This window comes from Gekko japonicus, unplaced genomic scaffold, assembly GCF_001447785.1.
Source record: "Gekko japonicus isolate JY-2015 unplaced genomic scaffold, Gekko_japonicus_V1.1 scaffold98, whole genome shotgun sequence".
In the NCBI taxonomy this organism is placed as follows: Eukaryota; Metazoa; Chordata; class Lepidosauria; order Squamata; family Gekkonidae; genus Gekko; species Gekko japonicus.
The window spans coordinates 309,271-324,864 of NW_015164668.1; the positions used below are offsets into that span (position 1 = coordinate 309,271).

The following is a 15,594-nucleotide window of genomic DNA, read 5'->3' on the forward strand; positions in this document are numbered from 1 at the left end:
ACAGCCTTGCTAGATCGGGGAGGGGGACACCTAAACCAGTATCCCGCTTTCAACAGTAGCCAACCAAAAGCCTCCTAGAAGACCTAAGCAGGGCATGCAAACAGTTTACCTCAGCAGGTACACTACCCCTGAACAGGGAGGCTCCATTTGGCCATTGGGGAGGGTAGCTAGGCCAGGCCTCCACAGGCCTACTATCTCGAACAGCGGTAGGTTCGAAAAGAACGCGGAGTTCTTCGGCCAAGCTTGCCTTACAGCACTCGCTCGACGGCTACCACCACTTCTTGGCCTCCAAGCGCGTTCCTTAGCAACTGCGCGCCGCCCGGAGAACTGTGGGAAACGGCCTCCGCCGGCAAGAGCCAATCACACGCTCGGGAAGAAGCCGGCCAATCCGTTTACCGGCGTGTCCCTGCACGGCCGCCGTCGCGTAGGAGGTATGGCTTTTCTTTGCCTACCTTGGTGGCGCTTCCGCCTTTCCAGTTTGCCTTCGTCATGAGTTGGGAAGAGGTGTCGGTACGAGGCTATGCGGAATTCGAACAGGCGTGCCGGGAGCAGCAGCGGCGGGGGCGGCGAGTCTTCGCCTACTTCAGCGGCGACAAGGATTCGGCTAGTGGCGCCAGCTGGTGTCCGGATTGCGTGAAGGGTGGGTGGAATTTGCACGTGTGTATGGATTTACGCCTTTCTGTGTTTCTTAGGTGACGCGGGTCTTCTTGTCGCCGGCTGGCCGCATAGATCCAACACAGCGACATCCCTAGAGGGCTCTTCTCCTGATTCTCCCTCCTCCGTTCCAGTTAAATAAGACATTACCGCTTAACTTGTTCCCATGGGGAACGATGCGGGGATAACTGCATTGGTGTCTCTTATTAACTTAAAATATCTCTAAGCTCCTTTCAGTAAATTAAAACAGGAGACCAGAGGCACCGTTTATAAAATAAAACCACACGTTCCACTGTGAACAGTGACCATAATATGAACTTGTGGGTTGCCTGACAAAAATATGTAATCTTTCATTAAAATCTGCCTCCATTCCTGAGGACTGGAAGGTAGCTAATTTCACTCCCATCTTTAAAAAGGGTTCCAGAGGAGATCCGGGAAATTATAGGCCAGTCAGTCTGACGTCAATACCAGGTAATTTGGTGGAAACTGTTATTAAGGAGAGAATTAGTACACACATTGACGAACAAAAACTATTGAGGCAGATTCAGCATGGGTTCTGTAAGGGAAGATCTTGTCTCACTAACCTGTTAGTGTTCTTTGAGGGAGTGAACAAACATGTGGACAAGGGGGACCCAATAGATGTTGTTTACCTTGACTTCCAGAAAGCTTTTGATCAAGTTCCTCATCAAAGGTTTCTAAGTAAGCTCAATAGTCACGGGATAAAAGGACAAGTCCTCTTGTGGATCAAAAGCTGGCTAATTAATAGGAAACAGAGTGAGTATAAATGTGCAATTTTCTCAGTGGAGGGTGGTAAGCAGTGGGGTACTGCAGGGATCAGTACTGGGTCCAATGCTAAAAAGCATTGTTCATTAATGATTTGGAGTTGGGAGTAAGCAGTGAAGTGGCTAAATTTGTGGATGACATTAAATTGTTCAGGGTGGTGAAAATCAGAGAGGATTGTGAGACACTCCAAAGGGATCTGTCAAGGATGGGTGAGTGGGCATCAACGTGGCAAATGATGTTCATTGTGGGCAAGTCCAAAGTGATGCACATTGCGGCCAACAATCCTAACTATAAATACACGTTGATGGGGTCCGAACTGGCAGACTGACCAAAGTAGATAACTCACTGAAAATGTCGAGACAGTGTACGACTGCTGGGTATTGAAAACAAATCAGCCAGTATTATAATGCCCCTGTATAAATTGATGGTGCAATACTCTGTACAGTTGTGGTCACCACACCTTAGGAAAGATATTATAGCATTGGAAAAAATGAAGAAAAGGGCAACCACAATGATAAAAGGGTTGGAATACTTTCCCTATGAAGAAAGGTTAAAGCGCTTGGGGCTCTTTAGCTTGGAGAAATGACAACTGAGGGGTGACATGATTGAGGTTTACAAGATTATGCATGGAATAGAGCAGGTAGAAAAAGAAGTACTTTTCTCCCTTTTTTACAATACGAAAACTCATGGGCACTCAATGAAATTGCTGAGCAGTTGGGTTAGAATGGATAAAAGGAAGTACTTCTTCAACACATAGAATTCATTGCCACAGGAGGTGATGGCTGCTACAAGCATGGATGACTTCAAGAGGGAATTGGATAAACATATGGAGCAGAGGTCCATCAGTGGCTATTAGCCACAAGGTATAGATAGGAAATCTCAGTCTGGGGCAAGTGATGCACTGTATTCTTGGGGGTGGGGGGCAACAGTGGGAGGGCTTCTAGTGTCCTGGCCCCACTGATGGACCTCCTGATGGCACCTGGTATTTTTGGCCACTGTGTGACAAAGTGTTGGACTGGATGGGCCATTGGCCTAATCCAACACTGGCTTCTCTTATGTTCTTATGAGCTTTTCTGAGTCAGCACTGACTTACAAAAGTTTATCGTGAAATATTTCCCCCCATCTTTAAGATGCCACTGGAGTGTAGTTTTATTTTGCTGTGGTAGGCTTATTAGGGAGAGTCCAGTAGCACCTTAGACTAACAAAATTTGTGGCAAGATATGGGCTTTCTTGAGTCACTGCAGAAGAAAGCTCATATTTTGTTGTTCAGTCGCTCAGTCGAGTCTGACTCTCCATGACCCCATGGACCACATCACACCAGGCCCTCCTGTCTTCCGTCATACTCCGAAGTTTGCTTAATTTCATGCTCATTGCATCGATAACACTGTCAAACCATCTCATCCTTTGCTGTCCCCTTCTTCTTTGACCTTCAGTCTTTCCCAGCATCAGGGTCTTCTCCAGTGAGTGCTCCCTTCTCATTTGGTGGCCAAAGTATTTAAGCTTCAGCTTCAGTATCTGGCCTTCCAGGGAACAGTTAAGAGTTGATTTCCTTTAGGATTGACTGATTTGATCTCCTGGCAGTCCAAGGGACTCTCAAAAGACTTCTCCAGCACCATAATTCAAAAAGATCTATTCTTCAGTGCTTGGCCTTCCTTATGGTCCAACTCTCACAACCATACATTACTACCGGGAATACCATTGCTTTGACCATATGGACTTTTGTTGGCGGGGTGATGTCTGTACTTTTCATTATGCTGTCTAGGTTTGCCATACCCTGCCTCAAATTTTGTTAGTCTTTAAGGTGCTCTTGTTCTTTTCTGCTGCTACAGACAAACACAACCACCCATCTTGATCTAGGCTTAACAGGATTACCCATATTGAACTCTCTGCTAATTGATATGTTATATTCATGTTGTATGCATTATGGAAATAACTCTTAGGAGCATGCTGTACTGAACTCATTGGGATTTGGTTCCCAGCTGCCACACTTATTGGTCTTTAAGATGCTGTAAGACTTCTTAAATTTGTTGTTCTGTCCTCATTCTAATTAACGCTCAAGGTTTTAGTAAACTTATTGATCCTGTGCTTATGATATGGTCTACCCACAGACATTGTTCTGTATATTGAAAGAACTCCTCAAATCACACAGGATACATGTTAATCTGCAAATTAACAAAGGGCGGAAACCTCCAACACAGACTAATGTGTATATTAATTCCTCCCTAGGAGGTATGGATTATTGAGAGAGATCGAGTATTCATTAAAGGGTAGGGAAATAATTGGCCACTCAAACCTCTAACAGCTTAAAGCATCCTGGAGAGGATGATTGGGGGATGGGAGGTAATTTCCCAGTTGTTCCCCTGCGAATGCTTTACCCTACAACAAATCTTGCTGAGTTCATAGTCAGAAGAGGCCTTAGGTGTCATGTAGTCCAATTCATTTCTCATACTGAAAATCCAAAGCATTCCGGCCTCTGCTTGAAGAACTGCAGCAAGGAAGAGCCTACCCACCACCCATGGTAATTAATTTCATTGTCAGCAAGACTACTTTCAGGTACATCTGCTTGTGATTGCAGCATTGTGAGGCACGCATGCTAATCTGACTGGAAAACAAAGAGCTGAGTGATACATTACTTATTTGAGTCTTCAGGGCTGGTAACTGAATGCACAAACAGATTTCATTGACAAGCATCATGTTTGGACTGATACGGGGCAATAGGAAACCTCTGTGCTTGATCCATTCACACTTGCATTTTCATGACTTGGTAGCTGCAAGATTGAGTAATGGTTGCTTGCTTGTGTCCAGGGGCCACCACAGATCAAGCAGAGAAATTCCATGTTACATTATATTACACCAGACACAATGCTTTTTAAGTGGTAAGCAAAGGTGGGGTAGGAACTGGAGGGCTTTGGAATCGATGTAAATACTAAACACTTACTGTGTGAACTCATAATAAAATTCTTCCTTTTTTTTTTTTTTGCTGGAGGGCGTTGGAATCTATATAAATACTAAGCATCATAAAATTCTTCCTTTTTTTTTTTTTAAAGCGGAGCCGATTGTGCGAGCTGAGCTCCCTAATATGCCGGAAGCATCTGTATTCATTTACTGCCAAGTAGGAGACAGACCCTAGTAAGTAATACCGTGTGTGGGAGTCAGCACACATTGTTTCTGTTTTATCGAAGCTTGTTCTGCTCCTGCGATGAGGGCAGTTAAACTAAGGAGGAAGCAGGAGCCAAGGACGTTGTGCTGGTTTGAACTGCACCTGGTTAATGGAAATGCTGCTAAGCTCTCTTCCATTCCTTCCAGCAAAAAAAAAGCTCTGGAAAGCAAAGTGATCATCAGGTGGCCTCACTAAACATTAACTCCTATGAAACATGTGTGAACAGTGCAGGAAGCACACCTTTGCAAATAATTGCTCTAGAGACGCTGCTCTCTGAGTGCATCCCAGAGACCAGATTTGCTGAAGTTCAGCTGCTTTTTCTGCAACCTGTAAATGACCGTGCTGTAAAACTGTCTTGCTGCTGCTGCTCAGCCTGTGTGTTTTGCAGGACTTTGGTCTCCATTGTGATCTCCCTCTGCTGGATGGCTGTTTTTATGTGGTGGACTTTTATCTTCCTGCCTGAGGGTCCACCCCCTTTGAAGCATTTGCTTCATGTCTGGCTGATCTTAGCATGAATCCCCACAACCTAAACAAAAAGGATACGGGTTCCTAGTTAGACAGCTGAGGGTTACTTCACGGGAACCAGACTTCAGGTATATACTTCAGCATCTTAGGCATGCACCCAAGATGCTATGACAGCACTTCTGCAGACATATCTCCTTGTTGGGGATCTGTGATTGGCTGCTGCATCTTCTTGGGTGGTACTCAGTGGCCGTTTGTACTTCCTTTTGCATAATATATGAAATTCTCCTCTGTGGGTTGGAATACTTATTCATGCATTTGCTTATCTTAAATTTCATGTATCTTATTACATTTTATCTTCCCCTTGTCTACCACAATCTATCCTGCCCTTTGTCCAGAGAGCAGAATATCCTTTCTCAGGATAGCACATCACCCTCAGAACAACCCTGGATCCAGGCATATTTTCTGTGCCATTCCCTCTTGAAAGGGTACTAGACAGGGTCGCCCTCTTTCCTCTTATTTTTGATTTTTGTCTGGAACCTCTGGCTTGTGCCATGAGACAAAATAATATTTATGGCTTTGTACATAAAAGAAATTATGTTTAGGATGCACTGGACACTACAGTGACTCTTTAGCAAAGGATTGAGTAAAGTGTCTAATTGCTGGCAGTGTAACTCCCAGGATGTGTCCAGTCATTTCGTTTTTTCTGGGAAGAACGTACTAATATCAATTTTGTATTAGAATGTTCATTGATTTTTGAGGATGCTTATGCACCTTTAAACTATTTGCCTGTCTCTTGGAGGCTAACTGATGGTCAACCCTTTGTGCCCTTGCTACAGCTAAAAGATTAGTGTTACAACATTAGAAAGATCAAGAGCCCACCTCTGTTAAATCAGTGGATTGAGGACCTTAGAACTTTGATCAATATTTGAATGTATGGCATATAGCTTGCAATTGCACATGGACTTATTTTTAGATATTTGCAAACCGTTTATAGAAACTTATTTGTAGATCCGCCACCAGTTGTACTTTTATCTTTACGCATTCCTTTTTAAAAAATATTTAGTTGCTGGATTTTTAAGGGTTCAAAAAACTGTGGTCAAGCCGAGTGCATGTGACTGGCTCAAGGGCAGCCAGTGAGCTTCCTGGCAGAGTAGGGATTTAACTCTGGAACTCCCAGGTCCTAGTCTTAACATTTTAACCACTACACCAAGTGGAAAGCTTGCTCCTGTATAATGATTGCCCTGTTGGATGAGATCAGATGTGGCACATTGAAACTTGATTGCTTCTTTCTCCCAGTGGCCAAGGGAGAGCTACTTGGGCCCCGGTCACACGGAACATTAGCCACGCTACAGAGACGGAAGATAGGCGGATTTTCCGGGTGCGATCACAGCGCCACATCTGGGAAGCATAGAGCTCCCGTGGCTCACCCGAGGCTTCCCGCCGAAGATGCGGGGTAAAAAACTAGTACCTCGGAGGTACTAGTTTCCGGAAACCGCGGGGCAAGGGCGGGCGTCTGGTCGCGTTTCCGGTGGCATCCGGCGCCCACCCATGTCCCCTCGCAAAACGGTTTGCCCTTTCCCCCCCCCCCAAGTCTCCATGGGATGCGCACAAGCACCCAACGGAGCATGCGCACATTTCAGGGTTTTTTCTAAAAAAACCACAACCCCGTTTGCCGCGCCACCCTGCTTCTTTGCCTCATCGTGTGATCGGCACCTCCCCCCTAACCACGGGACCTCAACCGGACGCCTGATCGCGCAGTCACACGTTATTTTGCTCCGGGGCAAACACCCACGCTTCCCCCCGCCCTGCATTTTCCGGCCCGTGTGACCGGGGCCTAAGTAGGGCATAATGGTGAATGCCGCCCTGTGCTGGGTGCATGAGGCAGTATCCCCCATATCATACCACTAGCTTTTCATTTCCTAACTCTCCCACTTAACTCTTGACAGACATATCCTCTGTACATTTCTTTATCCTTTATAAACCCACTGAGACTGATGTGAAAAAATTTCTCCACAGCTGGAAAGATCCCAAAAATGAGTTCAGAAAGAATCTTAAGCTCACTGGAGTGCCTACATTACTTAAATATGGAACTGTAAGTATTTTTCAGCATATAGCTGCTGAATGCTGGCTTGATAGGGCATTATTTGGTCAAGGGGGACTTCGCTTTACATGTGTTATTCTTACTGCAAATTCTGCTGTGAATCTGCAGCCTCCTTGTGTTCATTTTATTTGGAAGCATGTTGGACCAAATTGGAGTTACAGTCCTCTCCATACTTGGACTAAGCCCCACTGACACAGTGCAGCTTATTTCTGAGTAAAATGCATATAGGCTCATGCTGTCAGTCTCATGCTTTCTGAGCCAGTTTGGTGCAGTGGTTAAGTGCATGGACTCTAATCTGGGAGCACCGGGTTTGATTCCCCACTCCTCCACTTGCAACTGCTGGATGACCTTGGGCAAGCCATACTTCTGACAAGAGCTGACCTTGAAAGGCAGTAATTGAAAAAGCTCTCTCAGTCCCACCTACTTCATAGGGTGTCTGTTGTGGGAAGGGGAAGGAGTTTGTAAGCCGCTCTGAGACTCTGAGTGAAGGGTGGGGTATAAATCCAGTCTCTTCCTCTTCCTCTACATATAGGTGGTGGAAAATTAACTGATGTACTGTGGTACCTTTGGAAAGTTTATATTAAACGAAAGAAAACCCTTGGTGTTCCTTAGACTTGGCTTGTGCTCTTCTGTACCCAGTGAACTTTAAACCAATGGGGAAATGATTCATAGCTTTAACCTTGGGGAGTGTAATACTTTCTCCTAGGAAACATGAAAAACAAACTCGTCAGGCACAGAAATCAAGCTGCATAACTATTAAAATGCAAAGTGTGTTCTGTAGGGGTATTAACTTCTGTGCCTATCTTAATTCTTGTTTCAGCCTCAGAAGCTGGTGGAAGAAGAATGTTTTAAATCAGAGCTCGTGCGTATGCTGTTCACAGAAGACTGAATTCATTTTGCATTCATCATGATGCTGCTACCATCTGTTAAGCTGCTCAAAGCACCCTGAAGGGACCATGCTCACATCTTTGCTTCTGTGCAGTCTCTGACACTCATCTATCTGTATTTAAGTAAAGCAGTGCTCAAATGCTGGGGAAGAAGTATGGTGTGGGGCCTCATGTGATCTGGAAATGGGTTGATTTAAATAAATGCGTAGCGACAGATTGGATTCATTAAAACATCTGAATATAAACTGTATATGTATTACATTCCGGAAAAAACAGTACTCTCCAGTTAGTATGTAAAAAGTTACTCTATCGTCCCTTCTTCTAGTGAAGCCAGTACCTACTGCAAAGTTAACCCTCTCCCTCCTGCGAAAGAACAGATTTTTCTTTTTGTCATCAGGTTGCAGCCAACTTATGGTGACCCCACAGGATTGTGAAAGCAATTGACATCCAGAGGTGGTTTGCCATTGCCTGCCTCTGTGTAATGACCCTGATATTCCTTGGTGGTCTCCAGTTCAAATACTGACTAGAGCCAATGCTGTTTAGCTTCTGAAATCGGGCTGCTCTGGGCCATCCAGGTCATGGAACAGAATTTTACATGTATCAATTTGGGGTGGGGTAGAACTTCGAATCTTGCTGCTTTCTCCCATCTAAGCTTATGGGTCACCTCCCTTTTTGACTCATTAGAAACCATGGTGCCTTGAGTACCTAAAGGCTCTTGGCTAAGCTCTAGTTCCCTGGGCTGTGGCTCTGTAGGAGTCTTTCAATATAACCATGTCTGTCTTACCGCTAGAACTGCCTCTTCATAGACATGTTTTAAGGGAAGGGAGGGGCTGAATGTATCCCCCTGTTCTACAGAACTGTACCTTTTCATCAGTCTTTGCATAAGCATGTTAAACTGTAAAGTGTTCAAGGACAGAGCAAGGGACAATATTGAAAAGCAAAAAAGGGATTCCAATACTGAATCAGATCAAAATCACTTGGTGGTAAGCACAAAAGCAAAGGAAATGTGAATCTTACAGAAAATGTTTTAGCTGCCACCTCAATAAGGAAGCCCTGAACAGAAGCGAGAAAGTGTTCCTTCCTAGGACTGTACCAAATTGAATGTCTGTGCCTTATACAACATCATCCATGCATATGGTACTTTACAGACCTTTTATAAACATCCAAGCTGCTGCTCTTGAGCTTACAATAGAAGAGATGCAAATGCAGACAGGAAACAGGTACACCTAACATTCTGGTGACCTTTAAGAGCAAGGCTGAAGCCGAAGAGGGCTTCTGGGGAAAAACCCCAGTAACAATAACAAGGTAGATTAAATTGATTTTTTTAAAAAAGACTTGAGGAAAGTTTTTAATTTATTTAAATCAGCCATGTCATGACAAAACCAACCAAGGGTAAATCGCTTACCCCTTGCTGTCTGGGTGTTCACCCAACATTAGCACATTTGCTTCCCTTTCAAATTTACATTGCATCAAGCAAGGGCCCCTGCCCTAAAAGAAACTGGTTTTGCCAGAAAGTTATTCAAGCTGCCAGAACTGCATGAGGAAACAACATTACTGACTAAGCAAGTTCAAATTCTGAAGCTCTCTAGGGGGAAGAAATGGGAAAGAGAACGAACATGGTTTCTTCTTGTCTATCACATGATCACCTTTCCACCTGACAAATCTGACAGACCAATATGCAGGTATTTCTGAGGCCAGTGCATTCAATCAGTCTGGATCTCAGAACTGCTTTGAGTGCAATACCACTGCTAGTTATGGGAAGATGTACCCCCAAAGCGGACCTCTTATTTTCCTATGGATTTAATAATTCAAAGCCATTAGGTTTTCCCAGCTTTGATCTACCATCACCCACAAAATAAGCATATGAAAAACTCATAAAAGCTGCCTCTACTTCAAACACATGCCCACCCCCTTCTGCTATACCAAAGGGCTGAGCACCTTTTACTAATGCACTTTATACACACGGGCAGAAGCCAGCAGTCCAGTCTTTGTCAAGCTGATAAGCTCCTACAGCTGCCCTTCCCTGACAGTGGAAAGAGGAAGAGAAACTGCTTGTCCGTGGAAACTCATCCAGCCCAATTTTGTATCCAGTCAAGGGGCTCACTTGATGGAGGCACTGTTTTGTTGCTGCTGCTGATCTGCCAGCGCCTGCTGAAGGCGCATCCGCTTGCGGGAGTAGTGCTGCCAGTGGAGAATCTGCTGCTCGTCGATGAACTTGGCACACTGAGCGTTCACCAGTTCTTTCCGGAAGTGCTCGTACTGGAGTAGCTCCAACATGTGCAAACACTGAGGGTACCTGGGTGACAAAAGCGGTTATCAAATGAGTTTTAGGGGCAGTGTTTTAGCATACCTCTTTACCACCCTGCAAGACTGTTACCCAAATAATTCCATGTGGTGAAGGGCGGACTTAAATCAAAAAATCCCAACTTCAATTCATGTATTTACTGAATGTGTAAAGAGATCCTGTAAAGAGATCCGGTTACAACAACCAATTAGTATGCAACTAAAGAGCGCTTTTACACAACCCTATTAGTCATGGAGCCAACACGTCTTTTTTTATCTGATACATTTCATATCTGCTTGGGGGAGCAATTGTGAAATGAAAGGGTTGTGTTTGGCTCTATCTGCAAGGGCTCAAAGGCAGATTACTTATCTAAAGTACCCAGAAATTTACCTATTGGGCAGAACAACATTACTCCCTAACATTGGACAGGCTGCGGTCACACGGACCATTTGCCACACTGACGATACGGATGGTAGGCGGATTTTCCAGGCGCGATCACACCACAACATCTGGGAAGCGTAGAGCTCCCGTGGCTAACCCGAGGCTTCCTGCCAAAGATGCGGAGTAAAAAAAAGTTTCCAAAAACCGCGGGCCAAGGGCAGGCGTTTGATCGCGTTTCCGGTGGACTTAAGTGGCACTCGGCGCCCGTCTCCACAGCTTGCGCAACAGCGCATGCGCACAAAGGGCAATTGCTAGTGCCATGCTTCTGTGCCACGCTCGAGGATACCCGTCTGGTCGACATCTCCCCCCTAACCACGGGACCTCGACCGGGACGTGTGCTCGGGTGGCCACGCGTTAGTTTCCTCCAGGTCAATTAGCCACGCCTCCCCCCCCCCGCAATAGCTGACCCGTATGACCGGGGCCACAGTCTAAACATTCATAGTTTTCAGAGTTATACAGGACAAGAGCCATAAAGAGAAGAAAAATAACCGGTTTTTATACCCCACTTTTCTCTATCCTGAGGAGTCTCAAAGTGTCTTACAATCACCTTCCCTTCCTCTCCCCACAACAGTTACCTTGCGGTATAGGTGAGGCTGAGAGAGTTCTGAAAGAACTGTGGCTTGCCCAAGGTCACCTGGTTCTCCAAATTAGAGTCCACCACTCTTAACCACTACACCACGGTGGCTCTCATGATGATGTTATATAATGCCTGTCCTTGTCACCTATTTTGCTCTGATTCAGCCTTTCATATAAAAAGGCAAGCTTTAATGTGTTTGATACAGAGTAGAGGATTTAGATTTAAGAAATCTAAAAGACTGAGTATGGGACTTTAGTATTTTTATTTACATTACATTCAGATGCCAATTTAAACATTTATTTTCAAAACTGCTGAACATTTAAAAACCCCTTTAACTGATGTTCCGTTTTTTTAAACTATTTTTCCCATCCTGCATCTAGGCCAGAACCCATGGATGGTATTAGTCTTGTGTTGAAATATACGAGTCATGTAAATACATCTTCCTTTGTTCATTTGCCAAAGGTGGCTTGAGGATTCTCCAACACTGAAATGCCAATATGGCATAACACAAACCAGTGAGCCCTTATGAAGCCCGCTGCTGTTTTTCAAATTCTTGCATGTGTTAAAAGGGGGAGGAGGGCCACACATACACATCTCTATGCCACTTGGCAGGCAGAATGGAAAACTGCAGGCTAAAGCTGATAGACCCTGGAGAGCCACTGCCAGCCAGAGGAGACCATACTGAACTATACAGACCAAAGGCCTGATTTCATACCAGGCAGCTTCAAGTGTTCACAAGTTCAGGCACTTCCTGACATGGAAAAAAAAACCCACATACATAATTCTGCACTTAGAAAACTATCACATTTGAGCAAGCAGAGCTAAGAGTCTCTAACATGGTAACCCCATCACATTACTCCTCCCCCAGCAATATGCAGCATCTACACAATTTTAGGAGCCCCCTTGCTTTATCTGAATGCAGACATCAAGTCTGGTCCATTACATATCTTACAATATCACTCTTACATATCACTCTTACTTCAGGTATTTGGCGAATTCTGGCTCCTTCCAGTATAGCAGGTACTTTAGATAGTTTACAAATGCTTTGTCTTTGAAGTATCCTCTCTGGGCAAGAACTGTAAGACAACAAACAAATTATTTTTACAATGGGTTTACCCTACAGTTGGGTAACAAGTCTCCCCTATTTACAAGAACTCAGAGGCACTCAATGAAGTGCATGGACAACAGTCAGAACAAACGAAAGGAAGTACTCTTACTCAATGAACGATAAGTTGTGCAGTTCAGTACCAGTAGATGTAGTGATGGCCAAGAGCACACATAATTTTAAAGCGGAATTACACAGATTCACAGTGGAGAAGAACACTAATGGCAATTAGTCATGATCATTGAAGGGAACCCTCAACATACAAAGGCAATAAGCCTCCGAAAATCAGTGCTAGGAAGCAACATCAGGAAAGGCCTTGCCCTCTATGCTGTTCGTTGTCATATCATAAACTGCATTCTTCCACCCACTAAACTTCCCTCACAGGTGTGCAACCAAGAGGGTTTGGTTTATGTTATTTTCTAACTTCACAAGAGAAAACCTTTCCTTCCCACTCAAACCCCAGTCTAGGAACAACGCTTCGGTAGCCTGCCATCAACCAGACCTCCTTAAGCCAGTGTGATGTAGTGGTTAAGAGCAGCTGACTCTAATCTGGAGAACCGGGTTTGAGTCCTTACTCCTCCTCCACATGAAGCCTGCTGGGTGACCTTGGGCCAGTCACAGTTCTCTCAGAGCTCTCTCAGCCCCACCTACCCCACCAGGTGCCTGTTGTGGGGAGAGGAAGGGAATGTGTTTATAAGCCACTTTGAGACTCCTTAAGGTAGAAAAAAGTGGGGTATAAAACCTACTCCTTTTCCCTTCGTCCTATTTCCCACCATGCCCAAGTCCACAAGAAGTGCGTGTGAGTGAGAGAAAAACACACTAGATGAAAGCAGTCACTGTCATTTCCATTTTAGAAGTGGCAAATAGACCCAGACGAAGGCAACCCCAGCAAGGCTCTGAATTCTCAACACTTTTAACTATGGAACCACCCTGAAAAATAACTGCTACAGAGCAGCTGTACAGCGCTTTCCCAGATCAGTCCAAGGTGACTCCATTTACTAAAGGACCCCAAAGTCAACAGTAACCAGTCAAATGTTGCCCATGGAAAGCTCTCACACAACTCAAGGGTCCCCCCTCCCCTGCTCAAGGGTGCCAACTTTAAAGAGTCAAAAAGGTCACTTTGGTCAGCTCATATTACACATTTAATCAGTTTAAACAACAGATACCTTCCTTTCCTTTCATGCAATTTATTTCATTCAGCTTGGAAAGCAGGAACTAAGACTGCTTTACCAGCCTCTCAGAGGGACCCTTTCCTCACTACAATGCTATCTCAGGCACAATCTCAAGACTACTTTGCACCATTCCCCACAATCTCACAAACCTGTTGCAAAACGATATGATCTGTAATGGTTTTCACCCTGTCATCTTTATACCATAAACTTCTGTATCAGATTCAAAGGTAGGGTTGCACCTCCAGTAAATCAATCATGAATAAAATTCAAATCACCACTTCCCCCTGCCAAACGATAAATATCCTTCACCTACTGTATGTATGTATGTGCTATCAAGTCACAGCCAACTTATGATGAGCCCAAAAAGGGGCTTTCAAGGCAAGTGAGAAGCAGAGAGGGTTTGCCATTGCCTTCCTCTACAGAGTCTTCCTCGGTGGTCTCCCTTCCAAGTACCAATCCTGCTTAGCTACTGAGATCAGCCTACACATTATCTTCCCTCCTAACCTTCACCCATACTTGAGCCTCTTCAGAAGGCCATATTACCATCCTCTTGGTGACTAGTTAGACTTTCTTTCTTTTGTAACACATTTTTCACATTTGGGATATTTGTTATGACCCTTGGCAACTAATGGCAACCAGGTGCTCAGTGTGTCAACAAAATCAAATTATCCAAATGCAGCTGTGTTTGTTTCAGGCACTTACAGTTTAGGTAATTGGGGTTTGCCAGGCACTGCACGAATTCCAGCTCCAACTGGAACCGAACCCGGTTTCCTGCATCATCTGGTGTCGGAAAGAGATCATTAAAATTATGCAAAGAGGACAATTCTAGGCTCAAAGACGCAATCCAGCTTTGTTCAGTTTATAATCCACTTGAAAGAGAGCCATGGAGAAGCTGTAGCTAAGCAGTTACAGCATCTGCTTCGTACCCAGAAGGTTCCAGGTTCAATCCCCACCATCTCTAATCAAAAATACTTAAGTAGTCAATGCTGGGAATGGCCTTACTCTGCCTGAAACTTCAACAAACCACTGCCCATCGAACTAGACAATACAGATCTAGCAGGACCAATGCTCTGACTTGGTACAAGGCAGTTTTATATGGACAGATGGCCCACTGCACAATAGCAGAATACATGCCAAGTATTCACAAGGTCCAAAGTCCAATCTGCCTGAGATTTTGGAGAGTTGCTACCTGTCAGAGTAGACAATACTAAACTAACCAATGTTTTGACTCAGTAAGAGGGAGTCTCATATGTCTATGTGCACAAGCATCATCCTCTGCAACTGGTCACCCAATGTCATTGTTACAACCAAAGCAGGGAGTAAAGTGTTTAATATTGAATAATGCATCTTAAGGGCAACAATTTCTAGATACTTCATACATCTGTCAAAGCAAGTAGTTCTGGTTTTCCCTGTTCTGGAAATGCTTCAGAGCCTTTGAAAGAGAAATGGTCATCAGGTGTAGTAACTGGGTATGGACCAGCAGAGATACAATGGCAAACTAAAGCTCTACCTATTAGACCTTTGCCTGTTGTGTTCGGGGGAGGGGTTGTGGCTCAGCACCCATTTCTTGCATGCAGAAGACCCCAGGTTCAACTCATAGTGCCTCCATTTTAAACAGTCTCTCATATACTGACGCTGACCCAGCCCCTCAGAGAGGTACTGTTAAGACATAACAAAACAGGAGTCCAGTAGCATCTTAAAGCCCAGCAAAGCTTTCCAGGATATAAGCTCTCATGAGTCAAAGTTCACGTCACCAGTACCCAACAAAGCGAACTTTGACTCACAAAAGCTTATACCCTGGACATTTTTGCGGGTCTTTAAGGTACTACTGGACACTTTTGTTCTACTACCACAGACTGACAGGCCACCCACCTGGAAACTGTCAAGGCAGAGGAAATGACCGACCCTCAGCCCGACTCAGGATAAGGCGCCCTTACCACTTCACAGTGTTGATGGGAAACAAAG

The 15,594-nt window shown here is 44.6% G+C and overlaps 2 protein-coding genes across 2 annotated transcripts in view; one reads left to right on the plus strand and one right to left on the minus strand.

Annotated features, from left to right (window-relative positions):
• The first annotated feature begins 415 nt into the window (after positions 1–415).
• Positions 416–8,276, plus strand: TXNDC17 (thioredoxin domain containing 17). Its single transcript, XM_015409138.1, has 4 exons — positions 416–640; positions 4,485–4,566; positions 7,079–7,154; positions 7,984–8,276. Exons 1-4 carry the CDS (start codon positions 490–492, stop codon positions 8,050–8,052), a joined length of 378 nt encoding a protein of 125 aa, XP_015264624.1. The 5' UTR covers positions 416–489; the 3' UTR covers positions 8,053–8,276.
• Positions 8,277–9,419: 1,143 nt separating this feature from the next.
• Positions 9,420–15,594, minus strand: part of MED31 (mediator complex subunit 31) — a 6,574-nt gene continuing 399 nt past the window's right edge. Inside the window, exons 2-4 of the mRNA XM_015409133.1 lie at positions 14,332–14,409; positions 12,332–12,428; positions 9,420–10,346 (exon numbers count right to left, since the gene is read on the minus strand). Coding sequence (XP_015264619.1) covers positions 10,151–10,346; positions 12,332–12,428; positions 14,332–14,409 — 371 coding nt within the window. The 3' untranslated portion in view covers positions 9,420–10,150. The remainder of the gene's footprint in view (positions 10,347–12,331; positions 12,429–14,331; positions 14,410–15,594) is intronic.

Bases quoted from the DNA above. Each gene is read 5' to 3' on its own strand.
- TXNDC17 (XM_015409138.1), top strand. From the start codon at position 490: ATGAGTTGGGAAGAGGTGTCGGTACGAGGCTATGCGGAATTCGAACAG. The intron at 641-4,484 runs GTGGGTGGAATT...TTTTTTTTAAAG, and splicing joins GTGTCCGGATTGCGTGAAGG to CGGAGCCGATTGTGCGAGCT. The intron at 4,567-7,078 runs GTAAGTAATACC...ATTTCTCCACAG, and splicing joins CAAGTAGGAGACAGACCCTA to CTGGAAAGATCCCAAAAATG.